Below are 20,538 nucleotides of genomic sequence, written 5' to 3'. Positions count from 1 at the left end.
GGCAAAGTGCTCCATTTCACTGTGTGATCCTCTACTGCCTTTTGCCTCTTCAACTGAACAAAATTTAAAGAGAGAGCGAGAGAGAGCCAGTGACAAACACTAAGATGATCAGAGCTAAAATGGAAAGGCCACGTACCCCAATGATGGCGTTCAGTTCTGCCATGGTCACCTGCTTGGCCCGTTCCACAGCCTGCACCACTTGTTGCTGGTGCTATAAATGAAGATCAGAAACAGAATACAATTATTTGTTTTCTGGTCAGTCAAGAACAGCTTTTCCTAACATGTCCTCTAACTTTAATTACATGCAAAACAGGATTCAGGGGGTCTCCATATTCAAATAAAAGCCCCGAGTGGTGGAAGACTAACTGTCTAGGGTACCTCTGTTTCTACAAAGCTAAGGAGTAACTGGACGTCCAATCACAGGGATCATCCCTGCGCCCCCATGAAGGATGCTCGCTTACAACTGATAGAAGCAGTTAAGTTGTACTTTCGAGTCAGTAGTACACTGTGACCCAACATCTTCCGATACAGTAACAAAACAAAACAACCCATCCCACCTGCTTTCTCTGTATCCCCTTACTCTCTGCCACCAACAAAAAATATGTTTTGAAAATATTTCCTATAAGCACTTATTTTTAAGTTTCCACCTGGTATTTGCTAGAGAAGACACTAGAAGGACACACAGACTTCAATGTTTGTTTCTTCTGTAAACGTGAAAAAGTGCTCGTATTTTTACTTCTGCCAGGAAGGGCTGCATATTTAAAAGATATTAAAAATGTACAACTCTTGCCAACAGTAAAGTTTAAGGACTTCAGGTATTTCTTTTAAATGCAATAGGAAAACTAAAATCCTAAAGTTATTTTTCTTTTGAAAACTTAGGATGGAGAGTATAGGAAAATCCCTCTGACCACGATTCAACTCTAAAGAGAAAAAGCAATATCTGATTTTAGTAATTTTTCTAATATAAGAATAGTTAAATGGCGTAGAAGTCTCTGCCTGGAGGCACTCATACCTGGACATACACAAGTACTTACACAAGTACCCCAAAATGTAAATATTATTCCCAACTAAATACACTTGAACACTCTAGTACATACTCAATTCAGTCTAAAATAGGTCTTTCGTGAATATTTTTCAACTCGGTTTAGTAAATGAAGAGCCAAAGACTGTGCTATGAAACAGGTACTCCTCTGTGTGGCTGGGAAGAGTCTTTTTTTGGTTGATTCCAGTTGAGAAATGTACTAATTTCTCTACTGATCTGAAGTGCATATGAAGCTCAGCTATCATACTACTTAATGCACAGAAAGAGCAAGGCCATCAGTTCTATGTAACCTACCTAATACTACATTCCAAAGTACCCAAACACACAGTTACTGGGATAAACTTGGTGACCACTATTTCCATCTCCCAGCTGAGTAGGGTGGTAGTGGGGGAGGTGACGTGCGAAAGGAAACTGCTTTAGTTTATCTACATGTGGTGTCTTCACTCTTGATTTCCTAATCTTTATTTTATGCCCATGAATAAAGCAAAGCAAGTTGTCAAATAATAGATCAGTGCATTATACCTTGATTCTTTTAATTACAAGAGTTTATTTCCAAATAAGAGCTTCAGAAGCAATTCCCCAAATCTTGATAGATATTTCCATCTATCTTTAAAATATTTGCCAAAGTGAAATAATTCACTTTACTCTTTCTCTGAAAGTAAAAATCCTAAAGATTCATGAAAACACTAGAGGGAACAGAGAGGCATAGGTGATAAAAACGGCCAATCATAGTCATTCTCCTCTGAAGACTACCTGACCATATCATATATGTTTACTGAACAGCTTCCATGTGCCAAGCACAGAGCTCATATTTAGATTTAGGACAAATCTTGTTGTCAGCATAGTGAAAACTAGCAGCACTTGCAAAGTAGAAAAACCAAACAAACAAAAACCCTGCAGAAGATCCTGGGAATTAGCTAATACTCAAAGTGAACTTATGGACAAAAATTTTTATGGCATTTTCTACCTTTTACTTTCCAACACTCAACAATGGCTGCTCAAAACTTCCAAGAAACTAAAAGCCAAAGGAATACATGTACACTTATCCAACACACATATCTCATTCCATTCATGCACCCATTCGTTAAACTCAAGTTTTTAAAAGCTCTTACCCTGTGCCATTTCTGTACATTACTTAAACACTTCCATATACTGAAATATCATCTCCTTCACATTGAGTATTCAAAGAACAGTTCCATGAGAGAGAGATGCAGAAAATACATCTTGTTAGGGCCTTTCTACCATGAAGATTGCTCAACTCTTGCTTCAGAAACTGGATTCCAACTGCCAAGATGAGCAGAGATGCCTTAGGCAGTGGGGATATCTTTCTGACTTGGCATTAAAATCAGGTACATTTACTGAGAAAACCAGAAACACACCAGTGAACCGTAACACTGACATCAGATGCTTTTATAGAAACTCTTGCTAAAGAGCTAAAATGACAATGGAAGTCATGATTCAGCTCCTTCCTTTTCTATCATGGCAATGGCCATGGGCTAATACCACAACTGAACTTTACCTGTAGTTCAGGATTTTACTTCCCTATTTCTGCTTACAACTGTGAATCATATGGCACTTAAGGACTTTTTCAACAGGGGCTCCCTAAGACAAAGAATGCACCCTCCCTTGTGAGTTCTGAAAGCACCAGAAACACTCCGACACTGCTCACCTCAGCCACACATTAACACTGTATCACACCCTGAAGAAGCAGCAGGAAGGGCAAATGATCATAAAAGAATGAACACTGAAGGAAGAAAACCCAAAATACTCTCACAAGTGCACCCAAAGAGGCACTGTTTTTCCATTTTCAAATTTTAACATATTAAGCTCTCTGGCTCAGAAGATACAGCAAGTTTTCACATCTTCTTACAACTGTGATCGCTCTCCCATTATGTCTGCCCTCTCTTCCTCTTCTCTTCTCCTTCCCCATCTGCTCCTCTCCTCCCACTCCACCCACATCTCATTTCCTCTCCCACTTCCTGCCGATCTCCTCTGTGGCCTCACCGCAAGTGGTGACAGCCACTCTAGCCCCAGTAAATCTGGAGGAGCAAGAGTCCTGTGACCAGTCTCACTGCTCAAGCTGCTCACTCAGATACTCAGTCTGAACTTTCTATCAGTATCACCAAGTAAGGAGCCACTAGGAATGTATTAATAGCCACAGGTCTCTGAGAGAGGAGCCTCCAAAACTGGGATTTGGAAGAGGAAAAAAAAGGTGGGGGGGGGGGGGGAACTCAGATATTTATTCTTTAAAATACTGTGATTTATCATTTTCTAAAAAAATCCAAAAGAACACAAACAAACAAAAATACCTCGATTCTGATTATGGCTGCACAACTCTGAAGATTTACTAAAAATTACTGAATTGCACACCTAAAATGATTTTATGATGTGTAAATTACATCTCAATAAAATACTGTGATTTAGGGAATACATGCATGGTTGTAAAAAAGGACTAGTAAAATGAAACTCTATACATTAAATCACTTGCCTACTTAACTTCTATCATCATAAAATTACCTTTTGCACTTAATCAGTTAAAGTACTGAAAACATTTTTTCCTACAAGAAAGAGACTAAAACAATATAAGCTTATGATAAGTCCAATAAAGCCTACTGAAAATTAGGCATTTACAAACCACGAGAATATAGATTCCTTATATGTTGAACATACGTTTCACAATACCTGCCATGGCAATACTTTGGGACATGGCAATAAAACTTTTTTAAATCTAAAAAACTTTAAAAAACTACATCACAACTTAAGAATTTTTTTTTTAATATCACTCTTTTTGATAGGGGTAGTAAGGACAGATATGTACAGGGAACTAGGTTTCTTCTCCAGATATGTGGAGATGCAAAAGTGAGAAAGAGATAATGCCACTCCCCCCACACTCACATATATCTTCCATAGGTGGCACAGTGGTAAAGAATCTGCCTGCCAATGCAAGAGATACAGGAGACGCAGGTCCAAGCCCTGGGTCAGGAAGATCCCCTGGAGTAGGAAATGGCAACCCACTCCAGTATTCTGACCTGGAAAATCCCATGGACAGAGAAGCCTGGAGGGCTAGAGTCCACGGGGTCGCAAAGAGTTGGACATGACTGAGCACACACACACACACACACACACACACACACACACACGTCGTGTCCCTCCCACACACACACAATTCACACAGAGCATCTTATAATACAAGGATTTAAACGACAAGGGAAGATTATTAGCAGGAATGGTTAGCGCAGTTCCTGAGGCAACAAGGAAAGGCTTTGTTTTCTTATTCATTCATTCAATTATTTATTAAGCACCTACTGTGTGTCAAGCACTGTGGTAGGAACCAAGATTAATGAATAAGACAGTGAATACTCAAGAGGTTTTGTAATTACAACTGCAGGATAGTTTCCACAAAGATGACAGGATGCTACACAATTGCTTATCAGAAAAACAGCTAATCAAACCTTAGAGCTGTAGAAAGATTCTTTAAGGAAGTGGTCCTAAGAACTGAGACTAGGAGAACGGTCAGGAGTTCTGTGAGTAAAAAGGAAGGAGAAACGAAGCGGAGGCAGAGGGAACAGCTTGGATAAGGTCCCGAAGTATAAAGAAACATGTCTATCAAGAAACAGAAAGAATGTGTGGCTGCAGAAGGACGGTGGAGGAGGGGACAAAGTTGGAAAGATATGGCAAGGTAGGATGCTGAGGCCCTTCCTGGGCATAGCAAAGACACACATGGGAAACTCTTTCAAGAGGAAGAGGTATTCACAGGTCAACAGAGGTAGGCATTCACATGTCATCTGAGTATGGTGCAGGCATACTCCACAGAACCACATACTAGAGGGGAGTGAACTCTGCGAGGCAGGAGGAGCCAAACAGTGAAAAGCTTTGCATGACAGGCAAAGAAGCTGGACTTTACCCTGGGACGATACTTCTTATTTAAAAATTTTAAGCTGCGGAGTGCTATCAGTTCTGCATTTTAGTCAGATGGATCCGGTAATAGTGAAGAAGGTGGATGGCAGGGGGGGTGAACCAGATTAGAGGAAGAGAGCTAATGCAATATTCTAAAGGGAAAGATACTGGGGCCTGAACTCACAACCTCATGCACAAGCTTTATCCACTTTGGGGCAATGGGCTCTATTATTGAGTAGAAATCGATCTCCCTGTAACTTCTTCCCACCCAATTTGCCTCTAATTTCTCTTCCACAGTAGTGCACCTCAAAGATTTGAAAATGGCATGATGCATGTTTTCAATTTTCTTCATTCCAGGTTAAACATCTCGAGGTCACTGTCTCTCAGAGACCCATCCTTCTAGATACTCCTCTGATTGTACCCAACATGCCCATCCAGATTCAAGTGGATCCTGAGCAGATCAAACCCCAGTAGAAGTGTCACTCCATGTCTATTAAGTCAGACTAAAATCCACTGAGCCTTCTTCAGCAGTTTACTAGCACAAATAAGCTTTAAATTTAACCAAAATCCTTCTAGTCAGTCTTTCCTAAATATTATTCCAAGGAATGTTAGTCCCCTAAGAAATTAGGTATTACTTACACAAAATTTTAAAACTCACAAGATTTAATTCAACTAACACCAGGCAAACTGCTCATTTGCTCAGTTTCAAATCTCAAAAGAGGGCAAATACGTACGCAGGCCTTTCCAAATAATCTTGGCTGTGGAACTTTGGCTCTCAGGACACACTTTGGAAACTGTCGCCTGTGTCTTTCTCGTACTGACCACGTGGCCTTGTCTTCATCATTCTCAAGAACTCACATGCAGGCAAGGCGTTCTTTATTGATATGTCCAATAAGCTCTACAGGTCCAGAGCATTCCAACACAAAACTCCGCGATGTTGGAAATGTTCTAATCTGTGCTGTAGTGCCTAGCCAAATATGGGTGGATAGTGCACCCGAAACGTGACTACTGTGACTGAGAAACTGAGTTTTTAACAATATTTAACTTTGAAAAGTCAAAGTGAAAGCATTAGTCACTCAAGTCATGTGCACTCTCGGCGACCCCGTGGACTATAGCCCTCCAAGCTTCTCTGTCCAAGGGATTCTCCAGGCAAGAATACTGGAGCGGACTGCCATTCTCTTCTCCAGGGGAACTTCCTGACCCAGGGATCAAACCTGGGTCTCTCACATTGTAGACAGATTGCTTACTATTTGAGCCACAAAGCCACTCATATTTAACCTTAATTTAAATCTAGATAGCCACTTATGGCTATGGCTACAATGCAGCTCTAACCTAAGGTACCTTAAAGCTTAGGTCCAGTAATAATCCAACTGCTATCTAACAAAAAGTCAAAGAAATGAGTCAGGTTCTCAAATATGTACCAATTTTCTTGGACACATACTGATAAGAATTGGCATTGCTGCCTTTGGAAGGAGGCCCACATTTGATTAAGTGTGTTCAAAATAATGATTTGAATTATTTTTCTTTTTCTTGTTTATATTCACAATGCAAGGCAAAAAAGCCTACAGAAAAAAAGTTCTCCCTCTTGAGAACCATCTTTCATTTCCTAAGGGGAAGCAGGTTATGATGCTACCATAAGGATCTCACCAAGTATCCAACTGTCAATCAAAATATACGACCATGCAGAACAAGCCAATTAGTCAACCATGGAACATGGGACAGGATTATGCTCTGATGCCTCATTCAGTGTTGTAAGAAATAATGTTTTAAATGAAAGGCTGCCCAATGTAAAAAGTAGAAAACTGGTCCAAATCCTCAAAAGCCCCGATCCAGGTGCGTTAGTCATTTTAGGACATTCCTTAGACATGACAGCACGTCACAACACATTACCAACACTGATAAAATGGCATGAATGCGAAGCAGACATGTCCGGTGAAGGCTGCTGGCACTTAATGAATGATCTCGGAAGATGGTCTTACAGGTGTCACTGCATACTTATCAGGGGATCCCTGGTGATTTCAGCCAAGCTCTCCTACATCAAACCATGTTATCCACAAGCCATTGATTCCTTACAAAGTTAACAAGGAATAAGACAAGTTAACCTGGTGCCATTATGAGGCGAGAACACTGCCACCAGTCCATGTAACCACTGCATTTTGTTCATTTCCTCCCTAAGGCACAATATGAAAGTGACTGATCACAGTTTTCAACTTCTATTTTCCAATTATTCTATACATGCAAAATGCAGTTCAGAGTAATTCAGTATCATGTTAAGCTAGGTGCCAAAAAAAATTTAAAAAAAAAAAAAAAAAACAGCACTACACATACAACTGTACCTCATAACATAGTGAAAGGTTTTGTTTTTCATCAAATTAAAAAGACCAAATTTATGGAAAGTAGAAATACGAAACAGAAATTCATGTGTCATTTGATTTGACTGGCTATCTTAGCCTACTGGAACTTATGGTATCAGTATTATACAATTGTAATTACTATATAATTGTGTATTATTTTTCTACTATTTAAATGCAAGGTAGACCACCTAAATAAACCTATAGAATTCTAGAGAAAACACAACTACTTGGTACTACTACTCATTAGAAAAGCTAACAAGGAAATAAAAAGTTTTAAGTTAAAATTAAATTTGCCCTCAAAGCATTCAAGTTGGAATGTTCCCTTTTCTTTAGATAAATATAAGAATAAAAGTAAAATGGCTTAAAATTTTTACTTCTAAAAATTCTAATGATCAGAGAGCTTTTTTGTTAAAATGTGTTCAAAACAATGATTTGAATTCTTTTTTTTCTTCCAAGTTAATAATCACGGATGCAAGGCAAAAAGAGCTGCTCACTCCAATCTGGGCTCCTCCACAGCCTCCAAGAAGCCTGCTTTCTGCTTAAAGAACTCAAGAAATAAAAAACCTCAGCAAAGGAATTGCAGAAGTCTAAAGGAGGAGGGTAATATTTATCTCCTTGGCACCGAAGGCCCTAGAAACAAGTTGTAACAACCTGTTGAAAACAAGGTTAAAGATGAATAATGTAATTTCTCCAAATCTAACGATGACCATGGTTTAATAAATGGGAATTAGGAAGCCACTGGTCCTAAGGAACCACGTCCTGTTCTTTCACTGTGTCCAGTTAGGTACAAACATACCTTTCAGGTTACTTCAGGCTGTGGATACAAATGGCTTGAAGTCCAAGACACTAAAATGGATCAAATTGGTGCTGCAAAACAATCAACCTGAGCTACTTTTTCCTGAGATGTCTTAAAATGCCACAAAACCAAGAATGACTTATCCAATTTATTTTCCATGATTTGGAGGGGAAGGAAACTATCAAAAAATTGTGATTCCATTTTTTCCAGCTCAAGGACAAGATGTATGCACAAGAGTGTGTCTGAGATAGACGAGGGGTATGTCTGAGATAGATATAATGTAAGGGTTCACAAATGTTCCACTTATCAGAAGCTATTTCCTTAACAACAAGCAGCATTTTCCTTCTAGCAAGGCTACTGTAAAATATGGCAGGCCTATGAGTGATTCCTATAACCCAGTCTTCAATTAAGAGGTGTCTTCAAAAGTCTCTGTGCTTTTTACAAAGTATGGGCATAAACACAGGCTGTGCATCTAGATCTAGACAGCCCACAGGGCCCACCACTGTTTAAGTCAGGTTCCTTTCCACCCTCTGTGGATGTATGAATGATAAACAATACTTGATGGGTGACTCTTTTCCCTACAGTTTAGACCCTGGAGGAGATTTCTATAACAAGAACTATGCATTATTTTATCTTTTCTGTGATTGCTAAAATATGGGTTGTGCTGATTATATAGTCAGAGCTAAAGTTTGTAACAAACACATACCATTGGTTCAATATGACTTCCCTTCAAATCAACACTGGCAATAATAATAATGCTCACTATTTTATGCATAGCACTGTATCTAGAAACAATTGCTAGCTGTCTCCTGAAATCCTTTCTCTTCTGTTAAGTTTAAGTTTTAGGTGGGCATACTCAGCTAGGACTGCACTTCCAAGTCTCCCTTGCAACTAGCTATGGGCACATAACTAGGCACTGGCCACTGCAAAGTGAGCACAAATGGGAGCAGCATTCACATCATGTCCTTAAGAAAGAGAAAGCACATGTCCTGTCTCATCCTTCCTGCTGGCTGGGGGAGGACATGGTAGTGCAAGCATGATGAATATCAACAGAGAAGGAAGTTGACTTCACAATATTGTGGAGTCACCAAATTAGCTACAGGTGCTTCTATGCAAACTGTTATTTGAGAGGAAAACAAACTTGCCCAAATCACTATTCCTTTAGTCTCTTTAACAGCAGCCTGATGCCCAGCTAGGTCTTTTACATGATCACTAGTCCACAAAGCTCCATCTAGTCAAGGCTATGGTTTTTCCAGTGGTCATGTATGGATGTGAGAGTTGGACTGTGAAGAAAGCTGAGCGCTGAAGAATTGATGCTTTTGAACTGTGGTGTTGGAGAAGACTCGAGAGTCCCTTGGACTGCAAAGAGATCCAACCAGTCCATCCTAAAGGAGATCAGTCCTGAGTGTTCATTGGAAGGACTGATGTTGAAGCTGTAACTCCAATACTTTGGCCACCTGATGCGAAGAGCTGACTCATTTGAAAAGACCCTGATGCTGGGAAAGATTGAGAGCAGGAGGAGAAGGGGATTACAGAGGATGAGATGGTTGGATGGCATCACCGACTAATGGACATGGGTTTGGGTGGACTCCGGGAGTTGGTGATGGACAGGGAGGCCTGGCGTGCTGCGGTTCACGGGGTCGCAAAAAGTCGGACACGACTGAGCGACTGAAGTCCTCATATAGCAACCCTGTAGTACAGGTGTCCCATTTTTCAGATAAGAAAACTTCAATCCAAAAAAAATAAATAAATAAAAGTATTGTGTTCAACATGATAAAAGAAGCAAGTGGCTAAGCCAGGATCTGGTCCCAAGTCTGCCTGACCTTGGGCTCTTAGTACACTGCTTCACGAATAACCTAATTCTTTCAACGAACTCTGCTCCTTATTAGGGAAGCAACAAGTTTCTGAAAAATACAAACATTACTCTGGGGAAAGAAGACTTTCAACTATCACATAATACATTACCATCTACTGACCTATAGTCTATTAGAGGTTTGAAGTTCTCAAATGTCTTAAGAACACCTGTCAGTCACCATGAAACATACTCTCAAAAATAAACTATTCCATTTTATAATTCAAGGGGGGGAAAGTCCAAAAAGCACAAATGTCGTCTAAGTAAGATCCTTAGCTAGTGCCCAATATTTACTTAATGCTTAATCTAATAGGATAAGAGAATACTTACTGGTTTCCCAAAAATATTCCCTCCGTTCTGAAAGATGGTATTCCCTCAGTTCTGGAAGATGGTCTGTGTGGAGCTAACCACCCACTGGCTGCAAACAGCCTCTGGAGCTGCAGGCCTAGCTCACCTCACAGGAAGACCGCCAGCCAGTCCTTTTGGAAGCATTACCTTCAACTCCTCCCAGTTTTTACCAAGTCCCTCCTCTCCAAATGCCTTGGGACCCAAAATAAGCTGGAATAAAATTCATTTGCCAAGAAATGTTGAAACAACGACAACTACTGGCATTTACTATCCCCAGTGCTTTACATTTTAATACATACAATACACGCTGCAAAAGGGGTTCCTCTCATCATGTATGGGAATATTACAACTCACAGAGATGAACTCTCCCAGTATAAAGCCAGTAAGAGCCAGAGTTGGTGCAAATGCCAAATTAGCAGAAACACTGTGCCCTGCTGCCAGGGCGTAACAAGTGGCACATAGTTTTCAATCTGCATTAGAATCTCCCTAAATGTATGTCCCTGGAAAGGGGGCAAGGGGACACTGGAGACAAGGCCATAAGTATGGACTTTTAGGCATTCTTCAATTTTGCTGAGGGCTCCTAAGGTCTAAGGGTCTTCAAGCTATATCCTGAAATCGCTGATGAAAAAAGAGAGTTCATCCACAGAAACTACTTGGAAAAACAAAATTAACTCCAGCTAAGCCGCCAGGTATTTAAAACAGCCAGTCTCCCAATAGGGTTGAGAAATTTTTTTTTTTTAATAGTTCTGTGGGTAGAACACAGACCCCATCCAAAACCACTGCATCTCCTGAGGTGAGCTCTACAGGTTGAACACCTTGAAGAGCTGTCACCCTTTTGGATCTTTGCTGGTTGGGGAGAGACAGGTGTTTACTAAATGGGAAAACTATTTTTGGGAGCTACAAGAAAATCACCCCTGAGCCCTACCCAATATGCCTCACTGAATTTTCAGCTAGTTCACAGTTCACAGGCTATTGTTTTAATTTATACTTTTTTCTTCTGTAAGGACATCAGAGGAAGACAAGCAATACTCGTTCTTCCAAAGAGCAGTGAGTAAAAGGGGAGGAGGCCTGGCTCCAGGTCCTCTTGGAAGGGAACTCAGAGCTCCTCGGCTGTTGCTCAGCTACTATTGCCAGTCAGCCTCAATAGCTGCTTATTATTATGTGCCAAATTGCACACAGACAATCCCAGGTAATCCTCACAGCAATCATATGTGCTACATGCTATTATTAACGTCATCCTATTGATGAGGAAACTGAGGCTTAAAGAGGCAAATCACTTGCTAAAGGTCATCCCACTTAACTAGGTTATAGTAAGCCACGCAATTTGTAACAGGGAGCCCAGCACTGGGCTCAGACGTGAGCCCATCTCCTGCTTATGGAACTGCCAACAGGAAGCTGATTATAGTTCCTCCTCAGCAAACGAGACTTGAAGTGAGACAGAGGACTTCCCATTTACTACTTTGAGATTTGCCTTTGAAATCTGAGGGCCACAGGATATAAAGAAGTCTTACCCATCCCCTAACGCCAAAACAAAGTGGGAGAAAAGAGCAGCTTCAGGTAGATGAGGACTCACTCATAGGTTTCTTGAAATCCTGATTTAAGGATCCTGTGAAATTTTTAAGAGTTGTAAGAGATGATTACTCACTTCATGTAAACAGTTGGCAATATCTCTGGGACTCTGGAAGTAGCTGAGAGTGCGGTAAGCACATCACTGAAATAGAGATGGGCTATAATTTTTTAAAGTGTTTAGTGAAACCTAATAAGAAAATACTTTTCTCTGATGTTACATACATAGACATACTCCAAATCTTTGAGCTATAATTATACAACTTATTTCCCCCTCAAGTCTTGTAGGTAAAACTAAATTTATCCAATAGTTGTCATCCAGTACTATATATACATTTTTTTAATTTTAGAAAATGCAATACACTAGACACAAGCGATATTAAGTAGGTACATTAATCAGCATATGGGAACTAAATTAAAAATAGATTTATTTAGACGTCTGTAAATTTACCTCCTGCTCCTGGGAAACTCCAAAAAATGCCTCCAATCACTGTCCTGTAGCTTACACACTACAGTCTTCAGGACTAGTCTTTTTTTTTCTAAATACTTTTAGAAATAAAACCACTTTTTATTTACTTTTAGTTTCATTTGCTTTTTAAATAAAAATATTTCACAATGAATTCTAACGCCACAGCTGCCACCCTGGCAGCAAGACTGTCACACAGAGAGCTGCTGTTAAGAGATCAGATTAAAAGCCTTCAGTCCCAGCACCAAGTGATGCTTGCAGCCATGCAAGAGTGATTTTCCATGCCTCTGAAGAGACAGGAAATAGAATTCATCTTCCTCTAATAACCTGTCTCCTCCCCACCCTCCAGATTACAGTCCATCTGGCCTCAGGATAGAAGCGAGGAGTGTGACGCTCACAGAATGCCCAGAAGAGGAAACAAGGTGGGCAGTGTTCAGACACAAAACATCACAGAGGCCTAGAATGGACAGGAACAAACATGTCAGAGGCCCACACATTAAAGGCTATACACACACCTTAGGACACTAAGAAAGGAAGAGTCAATTAGATCCAAAGCAAGCAGAAGAGAAGACATACACAGAATCAGGACTTAGAAAACCGTAACACAGGTCATTCATGACACATGTCAAGGATTTCAACCAAGAAATGTCAAAAGTATTAGGGAAATAAATAGCAGTGAGATTATGATGCCCATCCTCCCAGCTTAAAGCAGAAAAGGAGTTGCCAGTATCTCCCTACGGCTTTCCTCTACAGGGGACGACTTCCTGAGCCAATTAATTCCAGTCCAGTCTTGCTCAGCACCACTACCATTACACATTCTGTTCCTACCGGGCCTGCTCACACAAACAACATAACTCACGTGGGAAAACGACCTACTGGCAAATGAGCTAGCTCCACCAACACCCTAAGATCTCCTCCCACATCTGAACATAACCCCACAGATCCCGCAAAAAATGCCACGGGAATAAGCTGTACTGGTAATTATGCGTAGGAGTCTATGCCTGAGGAAGTCTAAAATCTAACACCACCCCAAGAAAAATTCAGACTTTCTCCTTCTGCCTTGGGGAACACCACCTCAGCCTGTCCGTAGCACAATCGGATACACATTTCTTCCCACTGGCCATCTCCATAAAGCAGAGCTGCTTAAAGAGACACACGCTGGTCTGATCAGGCAAGGGGCAGCCAGGCTTCCTAAAGAAATGCAAATGGACCCCTTTAGTGCTTTCACCACTCCATGTAATCTGGTCAACAAGCAAATCCTGAGTAGCAATAGGTAAATGGGGATACAGTGGGTGGTGGTTTTGTGGTTACAGCTAAAGGATGAGAAAGACAATACATCCTTTGTTGTTTGTGATCCACAAGAGCATTTGAATTCAGGATGTTAATTTAAGTCCACAGTTTGTGAATACGAGAGCCCCTAAAGGATATATTCCCACTGAAAGGTCGTCATGGCTATTGAGATCTAACCCAATAATGACCAAATAAGAAGTCAGACAGGGATCCACATACCTCTAACACACATGCATGTTCAAACACTGGCTGCATGCTAACCTCAGCACATGCCCACTGGCAGGCAGGCAAGTGAACTGCCCTCCGGAAAAGCAACGTGACACAACCAAAGGGTAGGAGTATAAAAGTGCCTTGGTGCCTTCCAGCCCACGGCAAGCACTGTGGCTGCAAGGCATACAGCTACTCCTTTTATTAGCTTCTTCCTTCTCACAGCTGATCTGATCTGAGCAAATGAAGAATTCAGTAGTCCAGAAGCAAAAATTCCCTCTCCAGCCGTGCACCCAAACTTTGTAACTACTAAAAGCAAGCAAGCAAGCGGTGGCGGGGGGAGCCACCAGGAAGCACAATGCAATCAAAATGCACCTTCTCATCCCACCCTGTGCACACCTGTGGGCAGCATGCACATGTCCACCAGGAGGAGCAGAAGCAAGCAAGGTGAGCTGCACGCTGGGGCGTGGCCAGGCGTGAAGGCCGTGGTACTCAGAATTGAGTCCAGAGTCCATCCTTTATGTCTTTTCCCAAATGCACCCATTATATAAAGATTTCACCAGGTAATAAGAAGTAACTTTTGAAAAGCTGCTGGCCAAAAGTTACATTAGCCTGTTTACTATGAAAAGCCTTTATGTTTGATATAGCTTCTGCCAACTCTTAATGCTCAGTGACAAAAGTGTAGAACCAGCTGCTGTCCTCTGGGCAATTTTTCAATCTGCCCTATTAGATGCCGTTATGACGAAATCAAAATTCTGAGCAACACTACGTAGTCCAATGACAGCAAAGTATTTTAATAACTGAATTTTGCTTAGCACATTAGAAAATACTCCATTATATAAAAACAACCATATTCCAATGGATGTTAGTAAGGTGTAGAAGTTGGAGTGCGAACATTGTATCTTAGAAATACGCAATGCAAATACCAAGAGACAGACAAGGCCAAAGAGTCAAGTTTTATCTGCAAAATCACTAAAATGGTACCTTCCAGCCCAATGCTTGAAACCACCTGCCTTACCTCTTGGGACAGGAAAGGAATGACTTGTGCACAGATAGCGTTCAGCCTCTTGACAATCTCTGCCTGCAAAAAAAAAAAAAAAGAAAGAAAAAAAAAAAGGAAAGGAAAGCAATAAAGAGAACAGTCAGCTGGTTACAAATTCCCGAAATATTAGCAGGCTGATATTAAAACACACTTTATATTCTGGCAGGAGTATTTCCTAAGGAAGAGGCAAACTATCATCAGCAAGCCCATTAGAAGGAGGCAGTGACAACAGTGCCACGTTAATACCACAACTTATTAACCAGCATTCATCTTAAAAAGTCAATCTTCAAGCAGCAGGACAACATAAAAAGGAATTTAATTTTCATGACTGGAAATCTGTTTTCAAAAGCGTTTAACAGGACCCTTATTCACTCTATGTGGTTCTTTATAAAACCTTGTCTTTGAGTTTAGATGGTAAAGATACATCCTTCCCTACACCCCAACTTTTCTCAGTTAACTCACTGGACTTCTACATTTGTGGCCTTTGCTTTAAATAAACATCAGCACTGGGATTTCATAATCAAGTCTCCAACCTTCCAAATGAACAGCACCCAACCCACCTACATGACCTAATTAATTCAGATCCTTAGTTATATACTGCTGGGAAATGCCATGTTTTCCTCAATCATTAAAATTTCCAAATGTGCTCCATCAGGGTTTTCAGTGTGCAAAAAAGCAATTGTTTATATATGGAGACTAACCTCAGGAACATTAATTACCACCGTACTATAGAGCTGTAAAAGTCCCAATAATGTCAGATAATAGTTTATTCTCTATTAATTTTTTAAGTGTTCAAATTTTAGACAAATAGCATGCTACAGTAAGTTAAAAATAAAAAAGAAATACCAATACATTTTCTATAAAAAGCTTCACTGATTTTCACCTTAATTTATATTAGCATGCTACAGTAAGTTAAAAATAAAAAAGAAATACCAATACATTTTCTATAAAAAGCTTCACTGATTTTCACCTTAATTTATATTAGCAGATGGCTCCTTATATAGTTTGGGCTTCCCTGGTGGCTCAGAGGTTAAAGCGTCTGCCTCCAATGCAGGAGACCCGGGTTTGATCCCTGGGTCAGGAAGATCCCCTGGAGAAGGAAATGGTAACCCACTCCAGTATTCTTGCCTGGAGACTCCCATGGACGGAGAAGCCTGGTAGGCTACAGTCCACGGGGTAGCAGAGTCATGTAGACACAGGGTTTTTATACACATACATACAAAAATTTTTTCCAGTTTTATTGAGATATAATTGACATACAACACTCTATAAGGTTAAGGTGTACAGCATAATGATTTGACTTACATAAACTGTGAAAAGATGACTGCAGTTAAGTTCAGTTAACATCTATCAAAATAGCTTATTTTTAAACGACAGAGTAGGGAAAAGGAGAGGCAAGAACTGATGGGAGACAGAAAACAAAAAGCAATCACTATACCTGAGACATTCTTAACATAAATTCCATCCACAGTCAGTTCCTCATTTTATAAGAGGACAAAAATTCTCCTTTTCTTGCTAAGTCATAACCAGAATGACAGCGACACTCTACTTGTGCAATCTAGGTTTCCTTCTTTCCTCAGCAACCCTTTTGACTTTGTGGCTATGCGATCTTTTAAATACTTGCACCTTAAAAACTTTGCCAGCCAAGAGAAAACACAAATTCACCATGAAGTTTCAGACCTCAGCTTTCCATTCCAGCCTGCATTCCTAATAGGATGGACAAAAACCCAGCACCAATAAGCAGCAGTGAATAAGGGCCCAACTGTGCTGACCTGATTTAATTTACTGCCCTGGCCCCGTGGAGCATTTAGCTATCCTTTAAGAATGCTTAAACCACCATGAAAAGCTGCAATGGGAATCACCAAACCACTCTCCACCTGGATGAACATACCACAGTGGTTATAGGGTGAAATTCCAGCGCGAGCTGAGAAAATAGAGTAGCATTCACCAGACTGAAAGCACTAGTCTCAGAGGCATTTGGTTGTTAAGCTTTTTGTAGGGAGAGGTGGAGGGGGAGAGAATAAAAGATAATGAGACACTTTGGGGCAGACCAAACTGATGATTCTAATGCTCAGAACCATCTGCCAAGCATATTTTCCTCATTATGTTGTTTACATAAATAAAATAGTCCCTTGCTAGGAGGGTTGAAAAATGTGTGGGCACATAAGAAAACTGAGTTCTTTAGTTTGCCTACATAATCTAGGCAATAAAAACTGCTCTAAGGAAACTCACTCATCTGGCAAAATAAAAACCAAGTAGTATTTATTTTGCTCCTTTAATTTGGGGCCGAGGCTATGTTAAGTCTGAGCAACTATGAAAACACAAACCTACACTTCCTCAAAAATAAATATAGGAAAGTCAGAAAGTCCTTTTATTGATTCATGTATGTTAACACACACACACAACAGGACCGGGGGTGGCAGGGGCAGAAACCTTCCAAACTTTTGTCTTTAAAGGTCTCCTTTTGTCTAAAAGACTTCTTAATTTCTCTAAGTTGTCACGCCAATGGATCTTCCTGGTCTGGCTAATTGGCATCAGGGGGGTTGGATGCGTGTGTGTGATTTCATGAAATTAAGCAGGTCATTCCTCACTTTGAAAGCTAAAGTTGCCTCGGAAACACTGCTGCTTCCATGGTCATCTCATTTTGCCTCTTTTGTCCCATAGGACCCAGCTTTAGGGAAGCATCATTTATTTACAGGCCTTTCCACTGGCTTCACCGATCAGCCAATAATACTGTGGACACACACTTCTAATGGCCTATGTTTTGAAACTGAGTCTAATTTAATGGCGTGGGGCCCAAACTCCTTTTCCAGCACAGCCATTAAAGGATGTAGGTTATTGCTGTTGTCACCATTGATATTTGTCATTGTAATGTAATTAGGGCCCTAAAATGATGCATTACAGCCCTTGGCACAGCTTCTATTAAAATCTTTTCTTCTGCTCACTGAACTGCGACCTGCTTTCTGATGAATAACAGACAGACAGCTTTAGGGTAAGGAGCAGATTCATCAAAGAAGTATTTTTCAGCTTTGCAGAAAGAAAGGGAGTGTGGGGGCGGGGAGGCAACCTAGGAGGAAAAGCACCAGGGGAGGAAAAGCCACAATACACATTTGAATTTCATCTGACCACTTGAAATTCTGATTGCATCTGACGAATCTTGCTTAGACAATATATTCCCAGTCTTCGAATCTCATGGTTAATCAGGGCTCTAATCTGCTATCCATCAGCCTATGCCAGCACTGTAGCTTCCAATCAAATTTATAGGTGAAGCGGCTCCGGCATCCCTGAGCAAGTCCATTCACAGATAGCCCATTTAAAAGGGCAGAGACTCTGAAATACTGCTGTGGGGCTTTCTGGATGTTATCATGCTATTCAGTGCTTTATGGAACTGCTAACTATTGCTTCAGATGCCAGTGATATTCCAAAACAGCATTAATGGCCCCCATAAAAGAACAATTGCTCATGCCAAAATACAACAAAATTATTGTTTTTGCAGCCATAGTTTGTCAAATACATTAACAATCTTGACATTTTTATTATGACTTCCTCAATCCATCAAGATATTCATTTTTTTTTAATTCCACACGTATTTTCCTACCCTCAATTCACTACCATTCTATCTCCTCTTCCTATAATTTCCGACCCTTATGCCACCCTCCAATAAGAACCAACAAAAACAATGACCATCCCACTACAAAAAAAAAAAACCTGTTTGCACAAAATATTTTAGGAAAAGGCAACTTAACAAAAAGGGCATTCTATGAAAGTCTCTTGGTTACGCACTTGACACCTGGCACACGAATGCTGACAGGCTAACTAACCCCCGAAAGTGGTGATGGCCAGTAGACTGGCAGCATGACCAGTTAGTAATGAAACAAAAAACACTGAGAAAAACCATGTATACCCTTTTTCTTCACACTCCAACTCAAGAATCACTGCAAAATTTATTAACTACCTTGCATCATGGGAAAGCAATGTCATGCACTGAAAAGAATGTCACAATTCAATCCCTTAAAATGTATCAAATACACGTGTTCCCCATCCTCCAATTAAAATAAATAAATTTATGTTTTTTTAAAAAAATGTATCAAATACTATGACACATTATATCACATAAATTCTTTATTACTTGTAACAAATTACACTAGTTATTTAAGACAAAAATAGTTAAGCCTACACTTGAACTGAATTACATCCCCTCAAATCGTCCTAATATAATAAAATATTTAATTCTTATTTTGATTATTTCTGCCTATATGATTTCCTTAAAAAATAAATTTTACTTTAATGACATAATAAACTTGAAAGTATAGATTAGTTTATCAAAGACATGCATCAAAAGTAACGGTTTAAAAAATGTTTGTTTTTGTTCTCTCATCAAAATAGGAACAACACTATATAGTATTGTTGAAGTAAAACAGAATAACAAAACAATGCTATTTCAGTATCCAGTGGGGTGAGAGGGAGGTGCAAAAAAACAATTATAGTTTCAGGAAAACATTCTCAAAGAGTAACATTTCACAGTTAATTTGTTTTTATACAGCAGTTTCTCTGCCAAAAAAATTTAAGATGAATCTATTTATTGTATTCTTTATCAAGAACATACACCATATACATAAACACAAAAAAAACTGAAAAAAAAATCCCCACTTATTCTGTCTGAAATGCTTTTCAGAATAAGTACAAATAAATTCAACTCTCTCCTTTAAGCCCCTTTCACTACTAGAGAACTGAGACTATTTTTTTTAATTTTAACCAGAAAATAAATTACCTTGATTTGTTCTAAATTTTGTGAGAAACAGTACAATTTCTGGAACTAATCCTGCCTGTCCACAGATTAAAGAGTCTTCAGAAGACTAAAGAGAAATTCTTCCCAACTTAATAAACATAGGAAAAAAACATGTGAGTTGTAGTATAAACTGACAACAAGTGTTTATCTTGTCATCAAAATTCAACTTTACAAAAGAGGTAAGGACATGTTAATAAATAAAATTAACTGTATTTTTTTAAAGCCAGACTGGAGTAAGGCTTAGAGATTTAGATCGAAGGTACTGTCAGCATTGCTAGCAAGCTGATAAACCAGATGCATAAAGGTGATTATTTTGCACAAAATATTTTATACTGCTCAATAAAGCAATATAATGAAGTAGTAACATTGTAAGAATCAATTTAACAGGACATCTATGAGTTCCCTAAAGGACTGATTCAAACTAAGAAGACTTTTTTTTCCCCTGAAAAGTATTAAGACAATTCTAAAAGCTCTCATCATTCTACTTCCTCTAACGAGAAAGAGGTACTATATAGAAATAATTATATTACCTTCAATGATATGAAAGTGCCAATAATCAAATATTTTTTATTCACTCCCCTCCCCTAGGGAGTAGCAATGAGTCTATTAATTGTAATAACTCAAGCAAGGTCAATTTGCTTTGTGTTTTGAACCCATGTTTACGCCACTTACCGCGTGCTAAGTGTGCTTTTAAAGTACCCAGCGAGCAGTTATCTGCATACACTGAGGTTCCCCATTCCTTTGTTCTAACAAGATAAATGAGTGCAGTGCTAGTGCAGGAACACACGGCATGATGTCTTTCCCAGAGAGTATCACAGAATGCCTACATTTCATGAAACTCTTCCCATCTGTCCCCAAAGGTGAAGCTGTATTTCACTGATGCATTTCT

The 20,538-nt window shown here is 39.7% G+C and overlaps 1 protein-coding gene across 15 annotated transcripts in view; it reads right to left on the bottom strand.

Annotated features, from left to right (window-relative positions):
• Positions 1 to 20,538, bottom strand: part of TLE4 (TLE family member 4, transcriptional corepressor) — a 167,152-nt gene that overhangs the window by 112,691 nt on the left and 33,923 nt on the right. For 5 of the 15 annotated variants that reach the window (XM_086414356.1, XM_086414341.1, XM_086414342.1 and 2 more), the window contains exons 5-6: positions 14,837 to 14,899; positions 137 to 211 (exon numbers count right to left, since the gene is read on the bottom strand). The exons of 1 other annotated variant lie outside the window; for it this stretch is intronic. In XM_086414356.1, coding sequence (XP_086270482.1) covers positions 137 to 211; positions 14,837 to 14,899 — 138 coding nt within the window. Of the gene's footprint in view, positions 1 to 136; positions 212 to 11,934; positions 12,001 to 14,836; positions 14,900 to 20,538 lie in introns of those variants that run through there. 9 more of the 15 variants (XM_086414349.1, XM_086414350.1, XM_086414351.1 and 6 more) reach the window with 3 other exon arrangements.

The sequence above is a fragment of the Bos grunniens genome, chromosome 8 (genome assembly GCF_055505025.1).
Source record: "Bos grunniens cultivar Pamir isolate PY7600 chromosome 8, Bosgru_T2T1.0, whole genome shotgun sequence".
NCBI lineage: Eukaryota > Metazoa > Chordata > Mammalia > Artiodactyla > Bovidae > Bos > Bos grunniens.
The sequence above is the reverse complement of the archived record's forward strand: the minus strand, read 5'-3'. Positions and strand labels throughout refer to the sequence as shown.